We start from the raw sequence: 10732 nt of genomic DNA on the forward strand, positions 1-10732 counted from the left end.
ATACAGAGGAACCAGTAGGAATCAGTTTCTAATTAAGAAAGGTGGAGAGAACAAATGTCCAATCCAGGATATTTGATTTATTTCCACAGAATATTGCTGGCGGGAAATTTTTAAATCTGAATCGACAAAATAACCAGGTGTTCTGTCCATAATCAGTTACAACCTGAAGCCCAGAAAACAGGCCCTGGCCACAGAGGTGAATGTGAACATCCTGGCAGACAACTGGGTGGAGCTGATGCCACAAGGTGCATGAGGTCAGCAGGCCCAAATGGATCCAGCTCACAAGGCAGTAATTTCGGGGTAAAGATGCAACTAAGCAGAGAGGAGGAGAAACAGGACACTACCTTTCAAGAAACATCTGCAGTGAGGTACCTAAGGACACTAGGGTAAGGCAGTGTGCAGACTGATGGCTACGATTAGGCAACTGGTTGGGCAGTTGCTATTAACAACTTACTTATGGAGTGCGCACAGGTTTGGAGAGCGACTGGAAAATGTAGAGTATGCATCCCTGTCTAAAAAGTGAGGCAATAAAGGGAGGGCTAAGAGGTGTCAGCAGTAGGTCAAGTCCCTGGGACTGGAAAAACACCCACATTTTGTACACTCTTTGATCTACATCACGATCACGAGGTCATGAGGTGGTCACGAGGCCTGCAGCCAGTATTCTGACAGCACTATGGGATTAAACAGTGAAGTCAGCATCCCCAGTAATTGGTTATTTACAATGCAAGTGTAGCTCATATACTCCACTGAAGTTTAAATTTCTAAGGTAAAAGGAAGTGTACTAGACTGGACCAATGTGTCAATAACTTCACGTCATTTACCCGCACGGGTAACGAGAGGCCACAGTGCTATTGTTACACATTCATTAGTTCTGTAAACAACGTGAAGCTTGCCAGGTGCTGCCTACTTCATTTGCCCTGGTCTGCATGAGGACATACTCACCTCCATAGTAGAGTCCTGTAGCAGTGCACATCCGCCACTGTCCCTGATACATTCCTGCTCTGCTGGGACTGCACATCTGGACACTGACATCTGCAATCTCTTGGGGTTCTAGAGATCTCACCATCACCATGTTCACATGTCCAAACTGGTCTCCCCCGACATATTTAAGACAAACCCCTGGAGGCCAGGCCTCTGACCCTGAGTTCAAGCAAAAGAAAAAAAAGAATGTTAGGAAATCAGCAGTCCTGTGCTGGAGTTTCTTAATGAGCTGAGGAAGAGCCCTCTTCACATACACGTGCACATCTGCCCACACACCGCTGAGCAACACAATGTTTCATACCACTCAGCAAAGAGGAGCAGGGCAGTGAGCAAAAGGTACTTATGCAAAGCTGAGTAAACTCAATCTGACCTCAGATTCACACAACAGAAGAAATTCAACTCCCTTAAGTTGTCCTTGGCAGCCACAGATGCGCGCGCACACACACATACACACACACACACAGCGTTTCTCAACCTGGGAGTTAAACAACCCTTTCACAGGGGTTGCCCAAGACCATCTGAAATATAAGGTACTTACATTACAATTCATAACAGTATCAAAATTAGTTATAAAGCAGCAATGAAAATAATTTTATGGTTGAGGTCACCCCAACATGAAGAACTCTATTAAGGGTCTCTGAAAGGAAGGTTGAGGACCACTGGTCTAGAGATCTGCTACTATTGTTTGGTTATCTCATATACATGAACAAGATTTTCTAGAACAAAAGGATAACTCATATGTGCTTTATGAATTTGGAAATTAAGTTCCATATATGATTAAGGCAGTAATGCTCAATTATCACTGAATATCACATTTAAAATAAACAACAAAAAACCCACAACCCTGCATAATAACATCAGAAAAACCAAAAGGAGGGGCTGAAGAGATGACCCAAAGGTTAAGAGCATTGCCCAGAGGTCCTGAGTTCAATTCCCAGCAACCACATGGTGGCTCACAGCCATTTTTATCGGGATCAAATGCCCTCTTCTGGCATAAATCCTGCCATCAAGTTGTACATGCAGATACAGCACTCACATTCTTAAAATAAATAAATCTTGGAAGAAGGAAAGAAGGAAGGACGAAGGAAGGAAGGCAGGCAGGCAGGCAGGCTGGCTGGCTGGCTGGCCAAAAGGAAGTCATCCAGTAGCTCTAGAAAGCCTGGACATGGCCATAGCTCTGTGGCTATAGTTGTCTGGAGATGCAAGGAACCCTCATATGTCACTGCAGAAGACAAACCCCTTGGAGGTTCCCCAATAATGCTGGTGTGTGGAGGCTGCGCCATGGAGACAGACAGAAGTTCCTTCCTGCACCTGACAATGCTGAACTGTGATAAAGGAGCCCGGGAAACATCCTCTCTGTAACCAGACTGAAAAGAGGGGATAAAGTATTTCAACAATCTGAAGAAACCCCCCCCCCCCCCCGTGTGTATNGCGTGTGGCTACAGGACAATGCAATCCCAGTTACATGGTGAGACTGTCTCAAGAGGGAGGGAGAGAGGGAACAGTTGTTCTTTTTCAACTTCCTTTCATCTAGTTTCATTTTCATTTCTATGAAGCACAAAGCTCACAAACAGCTGTGCGCACACTCAAGCCACTTTCATGTGACAACCACAGCTGAAACAGTCAAGAGAGACTGCTGTCAACTGTAGTTAACCCTTGTTGGAAAAACTGCTAACAACAACAAAAAACTCTGTCTACTTACATTTTGTGTGTGTGTGTGTGTGTGTGTGTGTGTGTGTGTGTGTGTGTGTGTGTGAGCGTGCAGTGCTGGTGACTGAACCCAGGCCTTGTGCATTCAAGGTGAATTCTACCAGCCAAGCCACATGGGTCTTTCTTATATCTTTTCTAATAATGACTTTTTTTATTTTACGTACATTGGTGTTTTGCCTGCAGGTGTGTCTGTGTGAGGGTGTTTGATCCCGAGGAACTGAAACTACAGACAGGTGTGAGCTGCCATGTAGATGCTGGGAATTGAACCCAAGTTCTCTGGAAGAAAAGACGGTGCTCTTAACTGCTAAGCCATCTACATAGCTAAATATCAAAGGACTGATTTCCAATTTATGACAGTTAAACCCTCTAGGGAAGTTACTGGGACAGCTACATGCAGTTATTACGTTATCATCCATCGTGTGCTAGTCTAGTACTTAAAACAAGAGGTGCCACGACAACTACTATGTATTGAACTCTCCCAGTAAACACTTTTCTCCAAAAGCAGGCGATGAATGACAGTCAGAGACTATCAATGGCAGGTGCCTCCCTACTTCTATGCCAATGCTGAGGAAGCAGTGCACACCGCATCCTCTAACAACTCACCCCTTACTCAGTACCCAAGTCAATGGGAAGCATTCAACAACTCACAAAAGAATGAACTTTTTTTGTGCAGAGTACCTTGAAGAATAAAATTTCAAGCAATTGCTGTCACACTTTAAGAAGAATTCAGATACAAGAACTGACTTTCAGACACAGAAGTGCTGCAAGCCAACAGTTCTCAGCCCAACCGTGTTTTAGGTCAAGGTGAAAGGCAGCTTTGGAATTCTGACCTGTTACTTTAAACATCACAGACAACCTCCCCCACTTCCCAAATCTGCAGAGCTATCTCCTCCTGAGTTAATGACAGACATCAGTTTTACAGAAAGTAGAATAGCTATTCTGTAACAAATCAAGTTTTGTTGTCTTGAAACACTACCTACCCCCTCCATCTTTCTGCCTTGCCTGATTCCCTTCCTCTCTCTATCCCTCCCTCTCTCACTTTCTCTTGCTCAGGCTGGCCTGGTATTCAACATCTTCCCATCTTCAGTTTTCCAAGTATTGGGATTAACACCACGGCCAGCTTCCTCAGCCTCTTAAATATAGCCTTGTAGCAGACTGTAGTAGACCACGTCTATAACCCAAACTAAGGAGGCTGAGGCAGGGAGATGGTATACTTGAAGCTAGTCTGCACTATAGAGTAAAACCCTGTCTCAAAACAAAGCCCAGGAGCTGGAGAGATGGCTCAGTGGTTAAGAGCATTGCCTGCTCTTCCAAAGGTCCTGAGTTCAATTCCCAGCAACCACATGGTGGCTCACAACCATCTGTAATGACGTCTGGTGCCCTCTTCTGGCCTGCAGACATACACAGACAGAATATTGTATACATAACAAATAAATATTTAAAAAAAAAAAAAAACAAAGCCCAAATAAATAGCTGGGCAGTAGGCCAAGGCAGGGCTGTTTCAAAACAAATGGAAAGGTGGCTGGTGAGATGGCCGAGTGGGTAAAAGGTGCCTGTCCCAAGCCTGAAAACCAAGCTCAGTTCCCAGGCCACATAATGAAAGGAGAGAACTGACTCCACGTGTCTTGTGGCATTTGTGCACACCCATAACACAGAATTAAGTGAAATAAAAGCATATTATTTGTTGGTGGTGATGGCTCACGCCTTTGATCCCAATATTCAGAGGCTGAGGTAGGCTGATCTCTTTGAGTTCTTGGCCAGCCTGGTCTACACTGAGAAACTCTGCCTTAAGGTGGGAGGGCATGAACCAACAGAAAACCACATGTATGTTTGACAACATTTTTAGTGTATAATGTTAAGTTTGCCTAATTCTGAGAAGAAACATGAAGGTGAACTAGAGGGATGTCTGTGATTTAAAACAGGTAAATTTCAAGGTGAAATAGAAATTAAGCAAAGCAAAAATCAAAACAAAACCCAAAACAAACCTTGGCTGAGAATTTAAAGAAAAAACAAAAACCAGAAAGCGTGAGCATTTTCCTGTGTTACAAGAGCCTCCAACAGTATACTGCTGTGACCACCGGGGAGCCAGGGCTCACAGAACACACAAAATAGGGATTAACCAGAGCTGCCCCATCACAATGAACTAAACTACAAAGAACTAAAAAGGAAACCGAGTCCAAAAAAGTAATTTTAAAAAGTCTGCTTGATGGGGAAAGGAGTGGGGGTAGGGGGACTGGTATGGGAGGAAGGGGAGGGAAATGGGAGGCTGGGAGGAGGCAGAATTTTATTTTTCAATAAAAAATAAATAAATAAATCTTTTAAAAAAGTCTGCTTGGGTCCCCTAAGTCACTTTATGTCATCTCATCAAATCACCATACAGACAGCACTCACACACTCGCCTCAGCTGAGTGCCACTCTCTGCCTAGCACTCCACAGCTCAGGCTCTCTTCACTACTAAGTATGTTAAAGCATCTTCAGCTGGGAAGCAGAAACCTCCACTAGATGAGATAGAGATAAGAACTCAAAGAAGTTAACAAGCAACAGGTAGTAAGAGACACTGAATCTACCATACCCTAACCAGGTCCACTGTCAAAGAACTGTGATCAACTTACGCACCAACAAGTCAAAATGTGCTTACTCGGTCACCTTTCAGTGTTCATGCTTGTCTGAGACTGGGTCTCACTATGTAGTTAGTTCTGGTTGATCTGGATTTCATTACGTAGCCCAGACTGGCCCCAAACTTGCAGTGATCCTCTAGCCTCTGCCCCAGAGTGCTGGGATTATACCTGTGCCACTGTGCTAAATTACAATGTGTCTTATTAAAATGACTCTTCTGAACAAAATCCCACACTCCTTACCCATTTTTCAAAGTGGTCTTAATACCTCATAGACATCCCAGTGCAATTTCTGAGAGTCCTGTGGCTGCACAGGAATGAACTTCAAGGAGCCAATGACGACAGTTCTAACTAACCTGCACTAGTCAAGGAGGCACCTTCTCTGGCTGCTGAGGAGGATGAGTATTCATGAGATTGGAAGTGGGAGAACAGAGAACTCCAGGTGGAGACAATACTACATACAAGCCTAGTTTCTAGCAGCAAATGAGAGATTGTGTCTGGATGTAGCAATAGACTAAGCTTCTTTCTATTCTAAGAAGGTTCACCGGCGTCTGGTCATTGTCAATGTAAGAAAATACTACATACTGTGTACAAGAAAAAACTCAGTCAGAACACTGTAGTCATTCCATTCACAGTCTATTAAAAAAAAAAACAATCAGCATAGAAATTACCATTATACACTTACCAGAATTCTGGATCCGCCATGTTTTTATAAACTGAGTATCAGGAGGTATAGATTCCCCTTCTCCTATGGTGACGTCTTCAACAAAGGACATAGAGGGCACACTGATATTTGGGCTCTCAAAGTCATAGTAAGCGCCAATTGCTGCTTGTAAGTTCCTATAGATAAAAAGACAAAAGACTTCAGTCCTGTCGAAAGGATATTTAAATGAGCTGTCAAAACAAAGGAAAACCCTTTCTAAGGGTTGACACCAGAGCCCAAGGCTCTTACCATCCAAGCCTTCACTCATCATTGTTGAGAAACAATAGAAAATCAGGACAAACATGTGATATGGGATTCCCCTCTTTATATGTTCCTATCTGTGAATATGTTTCATTACCATTGATTAATAAAGGAGCAGCCTGAAGATCAGAAAGTAAAACATCCTCACTGGTCAGCCTTGTAGACCTCAGGCAGTGGTGACACACACCTTTAATCCCAACAGACACAGCCAAAGAAACTGAGTGGTAGTGGTGCACACTTTAATCCCGGCCCGGACAGCTCTTACACACAGTCTCATTCTGAGACTCCTGGAGGCTGAATGCCATTTTGGACTGAGGTGGATGTAAGAACCAATGGCTGGCTGTTTTGCTTTTCTGACCTTAAGGTTGTACCCCAATATCTGTCTCTGGGTTTTTATTAATCGTGCTACCCCATAATACTCATATGTCACTTTTCCCTAAAGGTACTCCACAGAGGTTATCAGACCACTATTGCTGTGGTGGAATATTACTTTCAACTAGGCAAAGATGTGTAAAATGCCTTTTACTTATTTATTTGAGAGAGTTTATCTGTGTTGCTTTGGAGCCTGTCCTGGAACTAGCTCTGTAAACCAGGGTGGCCTCAAACTCACAGAGATCCACCTGCCTCTGCCTCCTGAGTGCTGGAATTAAAGGTGTGTGTGCCACCACCTTCTGGCTTGTGTTACACCTTTCATGCTGCGCTTGTTCAATAATGCAAAGATGTCTTGTTTTGCCTGCTTAAGGCACCTGACTGATCTAATAAAAAGCTAGGCAGTAGAGGAATAGGTGGGGTTGGTGGGCAGACAGAATAAGTAGGAGAAATCTAGGCTCAAGATGAGAGAAGAGAACGAGGGAAAAAGAAAGGGAGACGCCCAGGACCGGCTAGCCAGCCAGCTAGAAACAGAGGAAGCAGGAAAGTAGAATATACAGAATGAGAGAAAAGTAAAAAGCCATAAGCAAAATGTAGATGAGAGAAACAGGTTAAATTAAGTTTTAAGTGCTAATGGGACAAGCATAAGGTAAGGCTGAGTATTCATAACTAATATTAAGTCTCCATGTCATGATTTGGGTTGCTGGTTGGTGGCCCAAAAGCCTGCTACTGCTACAGCTCTAGTCATGCATGTATAGGTGTGGGTGTGTGCATGCCATGGTGCACATGTAGCAATCAGAAAGAGCCTGTGGGAGTCAGTTTTCTCGCTCAACCATGTGACTCCTAGGGATCGGACTCCAGGCATAAGGCTTGGTGGCAAACATCCCTATCCACTGAGCCATCTGGATGGCCTAGTTCCACTTTTAAAGCACTCTATTGACTTAGTTTTTTGGAAAAAGCAATCCATGCATATGATACAAAATCTAAAACATAAAACATGCTACCTCTTCCCTCAACATCTGTACACCAGGACAGTGTTTCTCCCAGTGTCCATGTGCGCACAATGCAGAGACAGTGTGGGTTCTTTCTTCCCACAGCAGATAGCTGCTCTTGCTTTATTACCTTAACTCTGGGTCTTGAAAGTATTTCAGTGATGAGTAGTCTCACTGTCTATTGTAGCTGTAGTCATTAGCCAATCAACTACTGTTTCTAACCTTCAATTTTCCCAGAGTTTAAGCGTCTACCACCTTGTAAGCAAGCATATTATTGAACAAATCCCTTTATGTGATACTTCTCAGAGGATGATTTGTATTTTCATTATTGGATAAAAACTTCCTTCAATAAAGATGTAGAACAAGGGCTGGAGAGATGGCTCAGAGGTTAAGAGCATCGCCTGCTCTTCCAAAGGTCCTGAGTTCAATTCCCAGCAACCACATGGTGGCTCATGAGTAATGGGGTCTGGTGCCCTCTTCTGGCCTGCAGGCATACACACAAAATATCGTATACATGATAAATAAATAAATATTTTTTTAAAAAAAAGATGTAGAACAATGCTCTACTACATGTATGACAGCATCTGCCTCCCTGCTCATTGACGGTCAGTGTTTCTTCACTGTGGTGAACTTCTGCCAACTTGTTAAGTAAAATATCTCACTGACATTTTAAAATGCTTTCCTCTTTGCTGCATGTGGTGGTGCAAGCCTATAAGCACCTGGGAGGATGTGGTAAGAGGATTACAGTTGGAAGCCAGTCTTAGCTAAATATGGAAACTGTTTTTTAAAAAACATTCTTAAAAGAAGTGATCAGCTGGGCAGTGGCAGTCGGGAGGCAGGGGCAGGCAGATCTCTGTGAGGCCAGCCTAGTCTACAAAGCTGGTTCCAGGACAGAAGACTACACAAAGAAACCCAATCTTGGAAAACCAAAGATAAGTAATTAAGTAAATAAATAAATGAGAAAAGACTACTTTTTTACATGCTTAAGAGCTTGGTAGTATGGGTTGAGGTACTGGAGAAGGGGGTCAGTGATTAAGAGCACTTCTTGCTCTTACAAAACTGGGGTTCAATTCCCAGCAACCACATGGCAGCTCATTGTAACTCTAGTTCCAAAGGATTCAACACCCTCTTCTGACTTCTGAGGGCACTAGGTATGCATGTGATGCACATATAGACATAAGGGCAAAACATTCATACACATAAAATAATCTTTAAATTTTAATAAGAGCTATTTGTGGGTCTGAAGAGATCAAAGGCACTTCTGGAATGATATTAAGGGATTCTTGTTTATCACCAGTTCTCATAGAAAACAGACCAACCTATAACCCAACTGTGAGGCAACGAGTCAGTGAGCTCTTTTTACCATTTACAAAATCAGCAGGAAACAAGCTTGACAGTCCACAACTGCACAACGTACACCTAGGAGAAGCAAATACTTTCTAGCTAGGGCCTCTGTGACTGCTTTCTCCAGGTGTTTGCAGCTTCCAGAAAGGTAGGCTATACTTAGAGCAAGCATCATGTGATGGTGGCCACACTAACCAGCTGCATGTCTGTCCTGTGCGTCTGGAGCAGAGTTGGGCCAGGGGCCAGTCTACACCTGTCCACTCTACTGCTGCATACCAGGCAGTTTCCTTTGTAGATAACATGAGCAAAGCCATGAATATGTGACTTGCTAAAGCTGAGGTGGCGCACACAGACTCAGAAGCACACAGCAATCAGTCCTACTCTTACGGACTGAAGATAAAGTGAAAGAAAATTACACTTAGTTTTCACTTAGCTCATCTGAAACATTTTATATAAGCTGTGTCCTTTGTTTTATAAAGATTGATTTCCTGCCTCCCTCTCCTATTAGCGACCTGCATATAGAATCTTCTGCTATAGAATCCAACTGGGAGGGATAAAGTCTTGCACAGCGAAGACAAACAGCGACTCTCACTGCAGTTTGTGTATCTCAACCTGAGTTTGCCATCAGGCAGGTCTCCCTGAACTGGAGAAGAACAAGCCAGGCCACGCTACTTACTAGGCAGAAACTCCCCTTTGTCAAGCCCCTCCCATGCATCCTAATTCATTGCTCAGCCATACCTGCTTAGTACAGGTAATTTAGCCGGAAAAAGACCAAAGACCTCATAAAGCTCAAACTTAGAATAAAAAAGTAGTGAACTGGAATACCGACCAGAGGATGGAGGAAGTGACAGAACAAATGATTTCCCCAGAGACAGGTCACCAAGCATGGCTGCACATCTATCTCCTCAGGGTTCCAGTCACAGATTAGTGCCCTGGGCTTGGGCAGAGCCAGAGCAAGACCAGATCTAAATGGAATTGTTCAGTGTCAGCCTGTCTCCAAACAGCATACTCTGCTGTGGCCATGGGAAAGGAAGAGAACTGGCTTCCTCAGTGCTTCCAGACAGAAACAGCCTTCAAAAACGATAAATAAAACAGCACAGGGCCCAAGAACAGTTTGAAGGGTCCAACACTGTACAGATCCTTAACCACATACATCAGATGACTGAAGAGTTACACTGCAATGTCACTATCACAAAAAAGAAAAAAAGAAAACTTTTTGTTGTTGTTTTGAGACAGGATCTCACTATAGCCTTGGCTGTTCTGGAATTCAGTTAAGTAGAGCAGGCTGGTATCAAACTCAGAAAAACACTTGCCTTAGTCCCAAGCACTGGGATTTAAAAATGTGCTACCATGTCTGACAAAAAAAAAAAAAAAAAAAAAAACCTTGAAAAGTGTTGTGGAATAATCTTTTCGCACACTGTGAAGATCTGTTTAATAAAAAGCTGAGCAGCCAATAGGTAGGCAGGATTTTTGGGACACAGAAGGAACAAGGGAACAAGGGAAGAGACACAGAGTCACACACCCAGATGAAGAAGAAACAGTATGGGCAGTACAGAGTAAAGGTAATAAAGCCATCAGACAAAAAGTAGATTGATAAGAATGGGTTCATATAAGTTGTAAGAGCTGGTCAGTAACAAGCCTAAGCCACTGACCAAGCGTTTATAATTAATAATCTGTGTGTTGTGATTTGGGAGCAGGCAGGAGAGACAAATGTCACAAGGCAAGGTGCTATTTGAAGGCAGATTTAAAAAAAAAAA

General features: G+C 43.3%; 1 protein-coding gene across 4 annotated transcripts in view; it reads right to left on the reverse strand.

The window, feature by feature from the left end:
• Positions 1–10732, reverse strand: part of Ilrun (inflammation and lipid regulator with UBA-like and NBR1-like domains) — a 65387-nt gene that overhangs the window by 35265 nt on the left and 19390 nt on the right. For 3 of the 4 annotated variants that reach the window (XM_050141320.1, XM_050141313.1, XM_050141293.1), the window contains exons 2-3: positions 5992–6146; positions 943–1140 (exon numbers count right to left, since the gene is read on the reverse strand). In XM_050141320.1, coding sequence (XP_049997277.1) covers positions 943–1140; positions 5992–6146 — 353 coding nt within the window. The remainder of the gene's footprint in view (positions 1–942; positions 1141–5991; positions 6147–10732) is intronic. The other variant, XM_050141303.1, reaches the window with a different exon arrangement.

This window comes from Alexandromys fortis, unplaced genomic scaffold (assembly GCF_014885135.2).
Source record: "Alexandromys fortis isolate MF-2015 unplaced genomic scaffold, M_Fortis_MF-2015_v1.1 scaffold_9, whole genome shotgun sequence".
Classification (NCBI taxonomy): domain Eukaryota; kingdom Metazoa; phylum Chordata; class Mammalia; order Rodentia; family Cricetidae; genus Alexandromys; species Alexandromys fortis.